The sequence below is a fragment of the Centruroides sculpturatus genome, unplaced genomic scaffold, assembly GCF_000671375.1.
Source record: "Centruroides sculpturatus isolate CEXI.00-Female unplaced genomic scaffold, Cexi_2.0 scaffold298, whole genome shotgun sequence".
Taxonomy (NCBI): Eukaryota; Metazoa; Arthropoda; class Arachnida; order Scorpiones; family Buthidae; genus Centruroides; species Centruroides sculpturatus.
Genome location: NW_019384568.1, coordinates 102,129 through 118,968, shown reverse-complemented (window position 1 = coordinate 118,968; position 16,840 = coordinate 102,129). Strand labels below are relative to the sequence as shown.

The 16,840-nt window shown below is 29.5% G+C and overlaps 3 protein-coding genes across 3 annotated transcripts; all 3 read right to left on the bottom strand.

Moving 5' to 3' along the window:
- Positions 1-7,199: 7,199 nt before the first annotated feature.
- On the bottom strand, positions 7,200-8,039 carry LOC111624077 (putative fatty acid elongation protein 3). Its single transcript, XM_023366859.1, has one exon. The coding sequence runs from the start codon at positions 8,037-8,039 to the stop codon at positions 7,209-7,211; it is 831 nt and encodes a 276-aa protein (XP_023222627.1). The 3' UTR covers positions 7,200-7,208.
- A 1,822-nt stretch (positions 8,040-9,861) lies between these two features.
- Positions 9,862-10,641, bottom strand: LOC111624076 (putative fatty acid elongation protein 3). Its single transcript, XM_023366858.1, has one exon. It carries the CDS (start codon positions 10,639-10,641, stop codon positions 9,862-9,864), a length of 780 nt encoding a protein of 259 aa, XP_023222626.1.
- Positions 10,642-12,259: 1,618 nt separating this feature from the next.
- Positions 12,260-15,053, bottom strand: LOC111624075 (elongation of very long chain fatty acids protein 3-like). The gene is made up of 2 exons (XM_023366857.1): positions 15,003-15,053; positions 12,260-13,105 (listed from the first exon to the last, which is right to left on the bottom strand). Exons 1-2 carry the CDS (start codon positions 15,051-15,053, stop codon positions 12,269-12,271), a joined length of 888 nt encoding a protein of 295 aa, XP_023222625.1. The 3' UTR covers positions 12,260-12,268.
- Positions 15,054-16,840: the final 1,787 nt, after the last annotated feature.

The window sequence follows — 16,840 nt, the reverse complement described above, 5'->3', positions numbered from 1 at the left end:
AAGGAGTAACAAAAATCACAGCTGAGAAATGAAGAACATTTAAGAGCTCATAATGGAACTGAAACTGCTCTGACGGCAGAAGAACGCCAAGAACTCTTGAATGAAAAACACCAAGAAACTCGGCGAGATATGTTTTCTTCTGAAAAAGAGAATTAATGTCGATATCTGTTATTAAAGACTTTTTGAAGAAGTGAGATGATGTCAGAACGGCATCCAAATCAGGTTGAAATTAATAGTCTTAGAGATATCTACACCTACAATGCTATTAACTACTTCTGAAAAATCTTGAAGAAGAGAGAAAAGCAATTGACATTAAACAGATTCTTTATCTCCTCACAAACGGAAAAAACATGACTAATAAAAATTCAAGATTGTATATATGTAATTATATTATTACATATAAATAAACGTAGTAACAAATATATATATTTTTTTTAATTTTTGGGGTCCCCAGAACGAATTAATCAAATTCCCATAAAAACCTATGGTAAATCGATAATCGGTTAATGAACAATTCGGTTAGCGAACAAAGTCTTGAAACGGATTATGTTCGTTAACCGATCACCCACTGTATTTACTTTCGCCGATCTGTTATAGGACAGAGGAAATGTATGGCGAACGGTCAACAAATGAACTCCCCAGATTTTTACATTTTTTGACTTCGGGGACCTTGAAACGTCTAAAACAAATCGGTAATTTTTCTGTACAGTATTTATGAATGTTAGTGTGTAGGGCGGCAAGATTTTCTTTATCCTATTTGAAGTTTAATTACTCTTGTGCTATTTGTCGAAAATTTATAATGTTTTGCAGCGAGGTTTGTGTATTGATGCTATTAAATTTTGGTGGATAAAGGTAGAAGGAATGGGAAGATAGAGGGGGATCGTGTGTCCGTCTCTAGTAGGGTCCGACTTAGTGACGATTTGATTCGTTATTAGCATTTAAAATTTTTTTATAAAATGTATCCCTACCCTCAAAATTAAGTTGTCTTGTCACTTTATAATATTTAAAAATATGAAAAGTTTTTAATGCTTGCTTACTTGCTTGCCGGTCCTCTTAGGAGTCAGTTTCGCTTCGTGTTATCGGTTTTTCGGACCTGGAGAATCCATGATTGGTTGAAGTTTGAAGTGAGTCTGTTCATTTTCTCGGGACTATGTCGCCCCGGAAGGGGGTGTAAACATCTAACATGGGCATTTACAATGTGTAAATCCTGGTATAGCGCGGAAGAAATCTGTTAGGACATGAATACATGCTAAGAGTGGGCATAGTGCTAGGCACTCGCTAATGATTTTAATGTGATGATTGGTGCAGGCAGAAGTCTGTATGGTGGAGGTTGGAGCAGTATCAAAAATGCGGCAGGAATCCAAGCGGTGTTTAACATCGTCTTTCACGGTCGGACAGTAATTGCAACGATTAGTAGTGTTGAGGTTCCTGATATACAGAAAGATGTTAGTGTTAGAGGAAGTTGGTTCGTGCACTGTTGATTAGAACAGTAATGTACCGATCACTATTAGAGAAAGTCTTAAAGGCAGTTACGTTGCGCAGTCTTTGGTACTTTCTGGCGTATGTTTAAAAGTTTCAGTCGAAGGCCACGCGTATCTAATTTCTCTCGGCCGTGATGATATTTGTGTTGCGTGCTCTGATGTTTTCGTTGCAGGTAAGGGAATCCGCTTTTTCATTTATCTCTAGGCTCAGATGCTCACGTGAAGGATATGGACGTGGTTGGAAATGGTTTCCTGTTTAGCGCCAACCTACATTTACGATGAGCCTGGCGTTGCTCGGGCAAGAAATAACGATAGCAAAGATGAATATTATTAGATTATAGCCGATCTTACCCGTTTTCACCGGGTGCAAGAATTACTCCTAAAGCTAATTAGAGAACTTTCACATGGGGTAAAAATATGTTCGATTTCTCGCAAAAACGCAAAAACACGCGTCTAAAATAGTATGGTAGAAGCCGAGTTTTTCGGGGTAATCCTTAATTTTCTCACTCTAATCCGCGATGTGAATTTCTAAAAATTCCTTCTTAATGTACATTCTAATGACGTACCTTAACTGTGTCCGAAATTTCAACTTTCAACTCTTAAACATTCTTAGAAATTTAGAATTTATGCAAATTTCTTACCAACTTGTTTTAAAATTTTGATTTTTTCTTACGATTTTTTAACAGGAAAAAAAATGTTTTAATATAAATTTAAGTCTGGAAACTCCTAACATAACTTATTATGTGGCGACAATTAAAAAAAGTTTTATATATGAATTCGCTTTTAATCTCTTTTTTAATACATAAATTTATAGTAAAACTTTTCTATCCGGATTGTTTGTACTTCTGATCGTACAGTAGATAAAACTTCACGTATATTTTCCACGGTTCAGGTAATTCAAGATTTATTACTTAAAAACCAAACTGTTCGATAAATATATCTTATTTCGTGACAACATCTGAATGATTTTGATTCAAAGAAATGTTTTTTTTTCCTTAATGCATAAATGTAAATGTACAAAACATAAATAAAATTAAAAGCTTTTCACTCATAAATATCTGTAAATATAAATAATATAAAATGAAAAATTCGGATAAAATTTATATGAAAATCACAGTCCACTCTTAAACGTTTTATTGTGAAAGAACAATGTGAATAATGATTTTAGCACGAGGAAACTAAATTCTAACGATATCCACTCATCCTCTTATCTATAAACAATACAATAGATTAAGGTAAGCATCATTACATTTGACTTTTTTTATAAATTTCAAAAATATTTAAGTTTTTAGAACGATAACTAAATGCTCGGAAAGTATGACACGAAGCTGGAAAGTTAAATAAATTGATGTGATGCTATTGAACAATTCTGCCGTTATAAATTATTATAGCGTGTTTTAATGCAATTGCACCTATTTGTGTATTATAAACAATTGAAAAACTTGCTTTCTTATAAAAAATCCTTTACACAAAAGTATTGTTTTTCTGTTTAATTTATTATTATGTATTGTTTTCATTAATTTACAAAATTTACAATACTTTATAATGTAAAACGTACTAGAAATTACCCTTAATTCGCATTATTCTCATCAACAAAAAAAGAATGATTTCTAATGATTTTCTTTTATGATAAATATGAAAATTACCGGTTTTAAATGATAATAAAATATAATAAAGTTTTACCTGTGATCAAAATTTCAGACTGTATTATTCCTAAGAGGNCGTGCAGGAGTGAGTGCTCTGAAGATCCCCACTAAAAGATATGAATGCGAGTATATGATGGAATATTGTACACGTGTGAATGAGTTTGTGCGGGTTCAAAGGCCAGTTGTACCCTTCAAGAATTGCAGCTGTAAAAATGTTATTGTCCATATTCAGCGAAAAACTAAGTGAACTGGTGTTTGGTCTTCCTAAATACCACAATCGCATTGTGGATTGTCTCCAAGGTTAAATCTATGCAAGTATTGCTTAAAGTTGCCGTGTTCTGTAGGTAATTTCTTTTTGGAATCACACCTGATTTAAAGATCACTCGTATTGCACTGCCTTACTCCATTAATTTCCTTACTTTGCCTTTTTTACATCTATTTAATGGGAATGTACTATTTATGCATACATTGCTCTATATTTAATAGTTTAAACATAAAATATCATAAACAGTAATGTCAAGTACATGATTAATCATTAATTATTTAAGTAATTAATTTATTTATATTCATTTTTATGTTGTACAGCATGCGAGTACTACCTCCAACAAAGCAAATAATTCACAGTAATAAATATAAACAGTAAAGTATACTGAACATAAAAATTATTAAATACGAATAAACCGGATGTATAATTTAAAAATTTTTGTAATACTGTATACAAAAACTGAAAAATTACTGACGTTAAAAACGAAAAGAAATTACATAGACGGTGTATAATAAAACTGCGTACAGAGTTAATTAAACATAGTTAACATTTAAGTCACGAATATAATATTAAATTGAGAAATTATATATATTGAAACGTTATATTATTACACCGATAAGTGAGGTAATAAATATAGTGCTTTCTGCAGGTATTAGATTAAAATTCTTTTACATATAAAGTATTATATTTAATTGTCATACATTTCTGTTCATAAAATATATTACAAGTACATTGATCGGATCGTTTCCGCTCATACTAATCCCTTATCAGTAAAGTATTTTCCTATACAATAACTTCCTCTACAACCCGAGATGTAGTTGTTAACTACGTGCGCTTGTTTTGTTAGTAATTATTATTTTTCGTCAACATTGCCGAATTCCCGGCTGAGAAACGAGCCATTTTAAAGAAATTTTTCTATATGATCTGAATACACTTTTTAAATTTCGTTCCCAAGATTGGTTTACGTTAAAGGCTTCTGTTCTCTCCGATTTCATTATAAGAATTTTATTTACTTTGTTTTCTGAATAATAAATTATTTTGCATTCTTAAGAAACCATAAGCTAATTAATGAATTATGAAAAATTCTACGAAACGATGATATTAAAAAAATGTGCAAAAAGTAAAAAAATATAGGCTATATAAAACAAACATGAAAATAAAGTAATGATGTCAAAGACGTAGAAGGGTCAAGTAAATGCCTTGTTCAGGAGTTGATATTCTACAGTGTTTGGCGATAAATGAAAATAGTATTAAGTATATATAAAATTTNAAGGAGCTCTTAATTTTCGATCGAACCCATAATTCGGACTTCTCAATCGACCCCTGTTCGGGTCCTCACAATTTTGTTTAACATCTTGACGCTTAACTCTTGACAAGCGGTTGTATCGTTTACCCAAGAAAAAAGAAAATTAATAATTTTAATTATATATCAATTTCTATTAATTGTTGTAATTATATTTAGTTATGTTAGAGTTAATTATAATGTTGCCAAATGTATGTTATAATGATATAAGGAAGTAGTGGTAAACTTATTCATACACGCAATCAGAAAAAAGATATTTGTACAGTTGAACATAAGCATACAATATTTAGATCTTAGTTTGTAGACCCTATAAGATTTAATAAAATTTTTAGTTATTAGAAATACACCAGAATTAAAAAAACTATATAATTATAGAAATTATTGTACAATTAAGTAGAAAATGCAATAATTTTCACAGATTATAAATAAAAGTAATGAGATAAATAGTGTATAATATAAATGATAATAAGTATATTAAGTGATGGTTCCTCTAAATAATATAAACCAGCAACGAGTTGCTCAACTTTCGGGAGAAATTTAAAATTTTTGTAGTGCCATTTTTTATCTTATTTCATTTAAAAATTTTTATATTATTAACTATTATAAAATAGCGAAAATCTTAATTTTGAGGGTAGGGATGTGTTTTATAAAAAATTTTTTAAATGCCAATAACAAGTAAAATCTTTATTAAGTCTAGATTATTTAATAAGTCTATTATTTCTGACCCTACTGGAGATACACACATCCTTATTATCTTCCCAATCCCTCGATGTTTAATTACCGAAATTTAGTATTAACCCCCCTCGTAAGCAAACCATTCTGCAAACATTTATAGAAATTTTCATCAAAAAGCACAGGAGTTATTAAAATTATATAATTTATTTAAAATAAGTAGTAAAAAAATAATCAAGCAACGAGTTGCTAAACTTTCCCGGCTACATTTAATACTTGTGAAAAGCCATCTGTTATGATATTTTATTAATTTTTTTTATCTAAACAATTAGATAAAGGCAAAAAGCTTAATTTTTAAAGTAGAAATAAGTTTTAAAAAGAATATTAATGATAATAACGAATAAAATCGTCAATAAGTCCTACCCTACTGAAGATACGAACGACCCCCATTATCACTTTATTCCCTTGACCTTTAACTACGAAAATTTAATAGCATCAACCCCCTAATAGACAAATCTCTCTGCAAAATTTTAAAAATTTTCGATAAAAAGCACAAGAGTTATTAATCTTCTAACAGGGTGAACAGAATGGTGCCCCCCGAACACACACTAATATCCATACATACAGAAATTTTTGAACTCTTTGAGGTATTAAGGTGTCCTAAGTCCAAAAATTTCAAATCCTTTTGCCGAACGTCCTGGGTGTCGCGATGACATATCCTTTGATAACGATATTTTAATTTAAAAACAATTATAAAATACAATTTTACATTTAATAATATTATTATGAATAACATAGGATTTCTACTGTCGTTTGTCTGGCTGTCTTGCCTGAATCTCGAGAACGGAGTTAGAGTAATAAAAAGCGAGATCGTGTTTGGAAAGCTTAGGGACAAAAGGCCCGAATAACTATATAAGAAACTTCGGTTTAAACCGGACGTTATATTATTCCTATTCAATAATTCTTCTCTGAAAAGTGTTAGGTACATGATCGGCATGACTTTATTGTTAAAAAAAGTACGATTTACAGGGGCAAGACACTACTAAATTGAAGTGGAAACCATATATTTTTAATTAAATAAATTAAGAATATCATTAAAAATTCCTGCTTGGCAATGTGACTATGTCAAAATAAATAATTGCTCGTCAGTTAATAAATTTTTTACTGATTACTTAATAAAGTAATTGTGAGACTGTAAGAAATGTATTCAAATTTCCATTTAAAATTTGACTTTGTTTTTTTTAATGTAAATTTAGGACATAAATATGATACTTATTTAAAATAGTAGCAATTGTATTAGAAAAGATGTATACCTATTAATATATGGAATGTTCGGGAAGTCTGCACACTTTAAGTTACAGAAACTTCAGTAAGAATTTGAATTTTATTAAATATTACATATATTAGATGTAATATTAAATGAAAAATTCTGTGTAGAATATAGACGTAACCTTATTATTTATTAAATTTAAAAATATGCTAAACGTTAATTAATAAGCTCTTTTCCAACAGTTTTATTTGATAAACTAATTGTAACAATACCTTGTATTAAAGAAAGTTATTTTTATTGAATTTCTATTTATAACATTAAGTACAACGTAAATCTATCAATAAAAACCAAAACCTGAAAAAGTAATTATATCAAACAACAAATAATACGCCTTATATTTATGTTATCTTATTATATTTTAATTCATAAGATATACAAATTTACCACGTATTTCGTTAATTACAACAAAATATTTAACAATATAATATTATTTACCATAATATGAAGTAATATGCAAACAAAATGATAATCAATTATTGTAGTCAAAACGTTTCCCCTCCTAACGCTTCTCTTACTGATATTTTTCATACAGTAAATTACTACGATTTGTTCTCTTGTAATATGAATCTCGAAAAAAGCGACAAAACAACCAACCAAGTGAAGCATATAAAAAAATCAACAAAAACAGACTCATAATGGTCTGCTCGCAATATTTTCCGCTATAATACACGTATGCCGCTAACAAATTAACAAAACAACCCATAAACATTTGGGCAATTTGCATTGTAGTAATGGTCATTGCAATAAACACAGGTACTTTGACCTTCATCGCCGTCACAGCGTAATAAGTATACATGAAGCTGTGTACAAACATGTTCGTTGTAGCGAACCAATACACAGTAGACGCTTCGGTGGAATTGACATACCACGTAATAATCAGAGTTAAACAGTGATGATACCAATGCAGAAACATTAGCTTCCGTTTACGAAGGATAATAAATAATGTATCACCGAATTCAATAACTTTTGACCATGTAAATAACGATAACCAGAATGCAAGCGGGTGATATTTTAATGCAAAGCTAAGATTGCACACGGAGAACGTAAATCCGTACTCTCGGAGTGAAATCCACAATCCTGGAAGCAATCTTAAGGTGCCACAAATACTGAATGCCGCCAGTAGTATATTCCAGATGACAAGAGGCCAACGAAGCTGAAACGGAGGCCGGGACTTCATATAATTTTGCAAAGAAAAGATAATTATTACGTATGCAAGCGATATAGGAACAGTGTAAGGTAAAAAACTCTGAGTCCACTTATTGTCTACATAGTGGTATAAATATTCTTCTATATAAAGTGCTTTATATTCGCCTCTTCGTGCAGAATTTTCGACTGTCTCCATTGTATTCTGAAAAAGTAATATTTCTAATTAAACACAATTATTTATGGTTTAATCTGTGCATATGAAATATTTATATATAAAACCTATCTGTTCTAATTTTTTATTGGATAACTACACAAATGTGACGTTGATCATACAAACAGCGTTGATCATAGTCGTTCATTGCAATGTAAAAGGTTTAGTGACAATAAATTGCCTATACAGCTATTAATATGCAGAAATCCTATGTAAAGAATATGAAGAAGTTATAAAATAAATACTTTGTTTTTAGTACAAAATTAAGCTTATTATTTGAAGCAAATCCCTGTTGTGTTTAATTTAGTTAATGCAAACTCTACATGATCATAAGGTTATATTTTCATGGTGAAGCTCAGTCAAACTCATCGTTCCTGATGCAAAATGGTTCTATCTACGTAATCGCTATTTGTGTCTTGAGAAAATATTAAGATTAAGTACAATGAAATTCTCTCACTAAATACTTATATAAGCTACAACTTTATGTAAAAAGAATTACTCGTCTGCTATTTTTACTTTCGTCCTTATCTATTAAAAAATATTGAGATCGTTTCCTGAAAAATTTCACTTTGTTATCAGTAGGACACTTTTCTGCTCGACGTTTTGCTTGAGGAAACACAATTTCATTGATAAGGCATGTATTTTATTGTTTCCTTTATAAATAATAAGGTAGATGAAGGTAAGAATCATTACATTTAGCTTTATATTTTTACAGATAAATGACATTTATGTATTTAGCTCATGCTCATTTAGAAGGATAACTGATAACGATTACGAAGTATAATATGAAGCTTAATAGTTTAGTAAATTTACTAGACGTTATGAACAGTTTTGCCATTAGAAATTATTGTAATAAATGTTTTTTGTTGTCGTTAAACATATTTATGTATAAGAAACAATATAAAAACGTATTTTTCTACAAATTTTCAGTCGTAGTACAAGTTTTTTTTCTAGCACGCTCCAATATGTAAAACCTCTTTCTTCACACTTCAAGCATACAGATTCGGGGGTCCAACACAATCCATGATATAATAAAGGAAGTCATTTTTAAATAGAGAGAGTATATGATTTACGAGGCGAAACAAAGTGGGCGAGAGGAGAAAATGACTAAACATATCCTTATATATATGTTAATGAACACAGTCATATAAATATTGAATCAACTATTATATATTCCGAAAGTTATATAAGATGTGAATGCGAGAAATCGTAAATCGAAGTTCACAGTAATTTTCCAGATTAAGAGGATAATGCAATAATATTTTATAAATTTGTACACTTAATCACGAGTGTATACTATACAAATTATACAAGAATTTGTTAAATAATTTATATATTTACAAGAATATAAACTTGTTAAATTTTGATATGTTTGCTAGTGAATGGATTAGAGAAACTTTATCTTTTAACATTACCGCCCTACGAATGATTGGGAAATTGAATATGGGACATTGATAAAAGGTATTTTTTCGATTCCATTCTCAATTCTCCCTATTAAAAATTCAGAAGGGAATACAATGGAGTGTTGGGACACCGTCAAATCACTATTTTTTTTATTCATGTAGCCTAGAACTTAATAAACTTAAATAATATTTATTAGTAAACGAGGTAAACCAGTAAAAACAACGATTTTGTAATTAAACACATATTTAACAGTTTTCACTAGGTATAGAGTTATTTAATTTTTTAATATAAAAGTTAATTATTTATATATTATTGTAAAATTATAGTTTAATCTATGCAAATTATTATACAATCAATATTATTGGGCTTCATGAATATTATTGGGCTTCAAATTATTATACAATCAATATTGAAAAAAGCGACAAAACAACCATACGTAAGACATGAGCAAACAATTTGAAATCAACAGAGTCATGTCGGTCTGTTCGCAGTATTTTCCACTATAATACGTATAAGTGGCCAATAAAGAAAGAAAAAAAGCCATAAACATCTGTGCAATTTGCATTATAGTAATTGTCATGGCAATATACACAGGCACATTAATCTTCATCGCCTTCATAGCGTAATAAGTATACATGAAGCTGTGTACAAACATGTTCATCGTCATACACCAATATGTAGTGGACGCTTCATTGGAATTGCAATACCATACAAAAATCAGAGTTAAAGCATGATGATACCAATGTAAAAATATCAGTTTCTGCTTACGAAGAACAATAAATAATGTATCTCCGAATTCAATGAGTTTTGACCATGCAAATAAAGACATCCAGAATGGAAGCGGGTGATGTTTTAATGCAAAGCTGAGGTTGCACACGGAGAACATAAATCCGAACTCTCGAATTGAAATCAACAACCCTGGAAGCAATCTTAAAGTGCCACAAATACTGAATGCCGCCAATAATATATTCCAGAAGACGAGTGGCCTACGAAGCTGAAACGGAGGCCGGGACTTCATATAATTTTTCAAAGAAAAGATAATTATTATGTATGCCAGTGACATAGGAACGGCGTAAGGTAAAAGACTCTGAGTCCATTTATTGTCTATGTATTGATGTAAATATTCTTCTATATAAAGCGATTTATATTCTCCTCTTCGTGTGGAATATTCGACTTTCTCCATAATATTCTGAAAATGAAAAATAATTAATTACAATACTTTAGAAAATTACAGGATAATCCAGAAGTAACAGACAATTATTAATGATTACAGTGCTNTTTTTTTGTCTAAACAATTAGATAAAGGCAAAAAGCTTAATTTTTAAAGTAGAAATAAGTTTTAAAAAGAAAATTATTAATGATAATAACGAATAAAATCGTCAATAAGTCCTACCCTACTGAAGATACGAACGACCCCCATTATCACTTTATTCCCTTGACCTTTAACTACGAAAATTTAATAGCATCAACCCCCTAATAGACAAATCTCTCTGCAAAATTTTAAAAATTTTCGATAAAAAGCACAAGAGTTATTAATCTTCTAACAGGGTGAACAGAATGGTGCCCCCCGAACACACACTAATATCCATACATACAGAAATTTTTGAACTCTTTGAGGTATTAAGGTGTCCTAAGTCCAAAAATTTCAAATCCTTTTGCCGAACGTCCTGGGTGTCGCGATGACATATCCTTTGATAACGATATTTTAATTTAAAAACAATTATAAAATACAATTTTACATTTAATAATATTATTATGAATAACATAGGATTTCTACTGTCGTTTGTCTGGCTGTCTTGCCTGAATCTCGAGAACGGAGTTAGAGTAATAAAAAGCGAGATCGTGTTTGGAAAGCTTAGGGACAAAAGGCCCGAATAACTATATAAGAAACTTCGGTTTAAACCGGACGTTATATTATTCCTATTCAATAATTCTTCTCTGAAAAGTGTTAGGTACATGATCGGCATGACTTTATTGTTAAAAAAAGTACGATTTACAGGGGCAAGACACTACTAAATTGAAGTGGAAACCATATATTTTTAATTAAATAAATTAAGAATATCATTAAAAATTCCTGCTTGGCAATGTGACTATGTCAAAATAAATAATTGCTCGTCAGTTAATAAATTTTTTACTGATTACTTAATAAAGTAATTGTGAGACTGTAAGAAATGTATTCAAATTTCCATTTAAAATTTGACTTTGTTTTTTTAATGTAAATTTAGGACATAAATATGATACTTATTTAAAATAGTAGCAATTGTATTAGAAAAGATGTATACCTATTAATATATGGAATGTTCGGGAAGTCTGCACACTTTAAGTTACAGAAACTTCAGTAAGAATTTGAATTTTATTAAATATTACATATATTAGATGTAATATTAAATGAAAAATTCTGTGTAGAATATAGACGTAACCTTATTATTTAATAAATTTAAAAATATGCTAAACGTTAATTAATAAGCTCTTTTCCAACAGTTTTATTTGATAAACTAATTGTAACAATACCTTGTATTAAAGAAAGTTATTTTTATTGAATTTCTATTTATAACATTAAGTACAACGTAAATCTATCAATAAAAACCAAAACCTGAAAAAGTAATTATATCAAACAACAAATAATACGCCTTATATTTATGTTATCTTATTATATTTTAATTCATAAGATATACAAATTTACCACGTATTTCGTTAATTACAACAAAATATTTAACAATATAATATTATTTACCATAATATGAAGTAATATGCAAACAAAATGATAATCAATTATTGTAGTCAAAACGTTTCCCCTCCTAACGCTTCTCTTACTGATATTTTTCATACAGTAAATTACTACGATTTGTTCTCTTGTAATATGAATCTCGAAAAAAGCGACAAAACAACCAACCAAGTGAAGCATATAAAAAAATCAACAAAAACAGACTCATAATGGTCTGCTCGCAATATTTTCCGCTATAATACACGTATGCCGCTAACAAATTAACAAAACAACCCATAAACATTTGGGCAATTTGCATTGTAGTAATGGTCATTGCAATAAACACAGGTACTTTGACCTTCATCGCCGTCACAGCGTAATAAGTATACATGAAGCTGTGTACAAACATGTTCGTTGTAGCGAACCAATACACAGTAGACGCTTCGGTGGAATTGACATACCACGTAATAATCAGAGTTAAACAGTGATGATACCAATGCAGAAACGTTAGCTTCCGTTTACGAAGGATAATAAATAATGTATCACCGAATTCAATAACTTTTGACCATGTAAATAACGATAACCAGAATGCAAGCGGGTGATATTTTAATGCAAAGCTAAGATTGCACACGGAGAACGTAAATCCGTACTCTCGGAGTGAAATCCACAATCCTGGAAGCAATCTTAAGGTGCCACAAATACTGAATGCCGCCAGTAGTATATTCCAGATGACAAGAGGCCAACGAAGCTGAAACGGAGGCCGGGACTTCATATAATTTTGCAAAGAAAAGATAATTATTACGTATGCAAGCGATATAGGAACAGTGTAAGGTAAAAAACTCTGAGTCCACTTATTGTCTACATAGTGGTATAAATATTCTTCTATATAAAGTGCTTTATATTCGCCTCTTCGTGCAGAATTTTCGACTGTCTCCATTGTATTCTGAAAAAGTAATATTTCTAATTAAACACAATTATTTATGGTTTAATCTGTGCATATGAAATATTTATATATAAAACCTATCTGTTCTAATTTTTTATTGGATAACTACACAAATGTGACGTTGATCATACAAACAGCGTTGATCATAGTCGTTCATTGCAATGTAAAAGGTTTAGTGACAATAAATTGCCTATACAGCTATTAATATGCAGAAATCCTATGTAAAGAATATGAAGAAGTTATAAAATAAATACTTTGTTTTTAGTACAAAATTAAGCTTATTATTTGAAGCAAATCCCTGTTGTGTTTAATTTAGTTAATGCAAACTCTACATGATCATAAGGTTATATTTTCATGGTGAAGCTCAGTCAAACTCATCGTTCCTGATGCAAAATGGTTCTATCTACGTAATCGCTATTTGTGTCTTGAGAAAATATTAAGATTAAGTACAATGAAATTCTCTCACTAAATACTTATATAAGCTACAACTTTATGTAAAAAGAATTACTCGTCTGCTATTTTTACTTTCGTCCTTATCTATTAAAAAATATTGAGATCGTTTCCTGAAAAATTTCACTTTGTTATCAGTAGGACACTTTTCTGCTCGACGTTTTGCTTGAGGAAACACAATTTCATTGATAAGGCATGTATTTTATTGTTTCCTTTATAAATAATAAGGTAGATGAAGGTAAGAATCATTACATTTAGCTTTATATTTTTACAGATAAATGACATTTATGTATTTAGCTCATGCTCATTTAGAAGGATAACTGATAACGATTACGAAGTATAATATGAAGCTTAATAGTTTAGTAAATTTACTAGACGTTATGAACAGTTTTGCCATTAGAAATTATTGTAATAAATGTTTTTTGTTGTCGTTAAACATATTTATGTATAAGAAACAATATAAAAACGTATTTTTCTACAAATTTTCAGTCGTAGTACAAGTTTTTTTTCTAGCACGCTCCAATATGTAAAACCTCTTTCTTCACACTTCAAGCATACAGATTCGGGGGTCCAACACAATCCATGATATAATAAAGGAAGTCATTTTTAAATAGAGAGAGTATATGATTTACGAGGCGAAACAAAGTGGGCGAGAGGAGAAAATGACTAAACATATCCTTATATATATGTTAATGAACACAGTCATATAAATATTGAATCAACTATTATATATTCCGAAAGTTATATAAGATGTGAATGCGAGAAATCGTAAATCGAAGTTCACAGTAATTTTCCAGATTAAGAGGATAATGCAATAATATTTTATAAATTTGTACACTTAATCACGAGTGTATACTATACAAATTATACAAGAATTTGTTAAATAATTTATATATTTACAAGAATATAAACTTGTTAAATTTTGATATGTTTGCTAGTGAATGGATTAGAGAAACTTTATCTTTTAACATTACCGCCCTACGAATGATTGGGAAATTGAATATGGGACATTGATAAAAGGTATTTTTTCGATTCCATTCTCAATTCTCCCTATTAAAAATTCAGAAGGGAATACAATGGAGTGTTGGGACACCGTCAAATCACTATTTTTTTTATTCATATAGCCTAGAAATTAATAAACTTAAATAATATTTATTAGTAAACGAGGTAAACCAGTAAAAACAACGATTTTGTAATTAAACACATATTTAACAGTTTTCACTAGGTATAGAGTTATTTAATTTTTTAATATAAAAGTTAATTATTTATATATTATTGTAAAATTATAGTTTAATCTATGCAAATTATTATACAATCAATATTATTGGGCTTCATGAAATATTGATGTGTTTTAATAAGAAAAAACAACTTAAAAGCATAGAGTCAAATAAAGAAAATAAACTATTATACTAGTGTTAAAATATAAGTAAACAGTGAATATTCTTACCTGTAAGGCAAATTGTCTAAGAACTAACCAATAAGTATGGAATATCCTCATTATACAGTATATTTTTCAAAAATTTTCCTGCTATTTTAGTATTCATCACGACATTGTAGTTTGTATATATAGCCTATATATATACACATACTGTATTATTATTATTTGTTAAATTAATATATATATTATTATTATTTAAATTATTATATTCATATAAATATTTATAACTAATTAACACATTTACATAATAATAAACTGGTAGGATCTTGCACAACTTTCCTGCTACATTAACAGGAAGTTAAGAAAACCGAAAAGGAAATCCGATAATTTTTAATTATTTTGTTATAAAATTTAAACTTTTATAAAAAGTTAAAAAAGGTTAGATGGATTATCATAAATGTCTTCATATATAAAACGAAAATTATTTAAGAAATCATTTGTGGTGTCATCTATTTTGGGTGTTTGTTTAAAACAGTCATTAATTATCATAATAAAGCAAAACCCACTATCGTTGAAAGTCGGATTGAGTCTTTAAACTAATTGTGAATGCTAATAACATGAAAATTTTTTACTAATTTTTTTTCCACTCGAGATATAGACATTAATAATTCTTTTTGACTTTTAATGTCAGTAATTTAGCAGTAACAATACTTGGAATATACATATATACATACAAGAAAGACTTCGGCTGTACAGAAGGTGTTTAGCCGGCAAAAGAAAAAATATATANTATTAGATATTTATATATATATAACATATTTGTTGACATTATTTTTTTATTCGTGTAAGTATATTTTATACGTTAATCTTGACTAAAGTATTTATAAGATAATGTTATTCTGAATCATATTAATTGTAAAATCTAAATATATAAAATTGCTTGTCCTGACTGACTCACTGATTCATCATCAGCAGAGCAAACTGCTGAACCTAAAGAGGTGAAATTTGATACACAGTTAGGGTACGTCGTGAAAACACACACTAAGAATGGATTTTTAGTAATTTCCCTGCAAGGGGAAGAGAGAGAGGTTTAAGGCTTAACCAGAAAAACGGCTTCTACCGTACATTTTAGACGCGATTTTTTGTTTTTAACTGCGTTGTAGCAGGGTATGCCATGAGAATGCACACTAAGAAGGGATTTTTAGAAATTCTCCCTCGAGGGGAGAGGGAGAGGATTTAGTCTTTATCGAGTACTTAGGTGTATTAAATTAATAACATTTCAGACATTGTTATAAATATTTTTATCTATTTCGATTTTAAAAATGTTCGAACCGTTTTAAATTCGAATTTGTTATTGCATATCGGTTCGATTATAGAACGATTGTAAACGTTCCAGAAAATTGATGGAATTGAAAATAGTGCATTTGATTCTTGGCAATTCTCATCATTCTCAGCAGTAGGTGTTAAATTACAATTATTACGGTCGGTGAAATGCTGAATATAAATGGGGTTTGCTTGCAAAATCCTCACGGGCGAAGTTGCGGGTAACAGCTAGTTCATATATATTTATATAATATTTTATATAGAAATATCGGATTGAAAGAAAAAAACGCAATACATGGGATATCTGCCAAAAGGGAAGCTTTCCTGGAAAAGTTTCTGTAGAAAACTAATTTAATGATCTTATGTATGTGATAAACGTTTTATTTTCGTCAGTACAGTATGAATCGAGATTTCTTGTATAGTAAATCTGGAATGCTCATGAAGTATGACATGACACTGAAAAGTTTAATAAATTTACCAAGAACAATTTTGCCATTAAAAATTATTTATTATTATCATGTTTTAATACAATTGCTCTTATTTTTATTTAATAAACTATTTAAAAACGTAAGGACAGAATATGA

Bases quoted from the DNA above. Each gene is read 5' to 3' on its own strand.
- LOC111624076 (XM_023366858.1), bottom strand. From the start codon at position 10,641: ATGGAGAAAGTCGAATATTCCACACGAAGAGGAGAATATAAATCGCTT.
- LOC111624075 (XM_023366857.1), bottom strand. From the start codon at position 15,053: ATGAGGATATTCCATACTTATTGGTTAGTTCTTAGACAATTTGCCTTA. The intron at 13,106-15,002 runs GTAAGAATATTC...TTACTTTTTCAG, and splicing joins TTAGACAATTTGCCTTACAG to AATACAATGGAGACAGTCGA.
- LOC111624077 (XM_023366859.1), bottom strand. From the start codon at position 8,039: ATGGAGACAGTCGAAAATTCTGCACGAAGAGGCGAATATAAAGCACTT.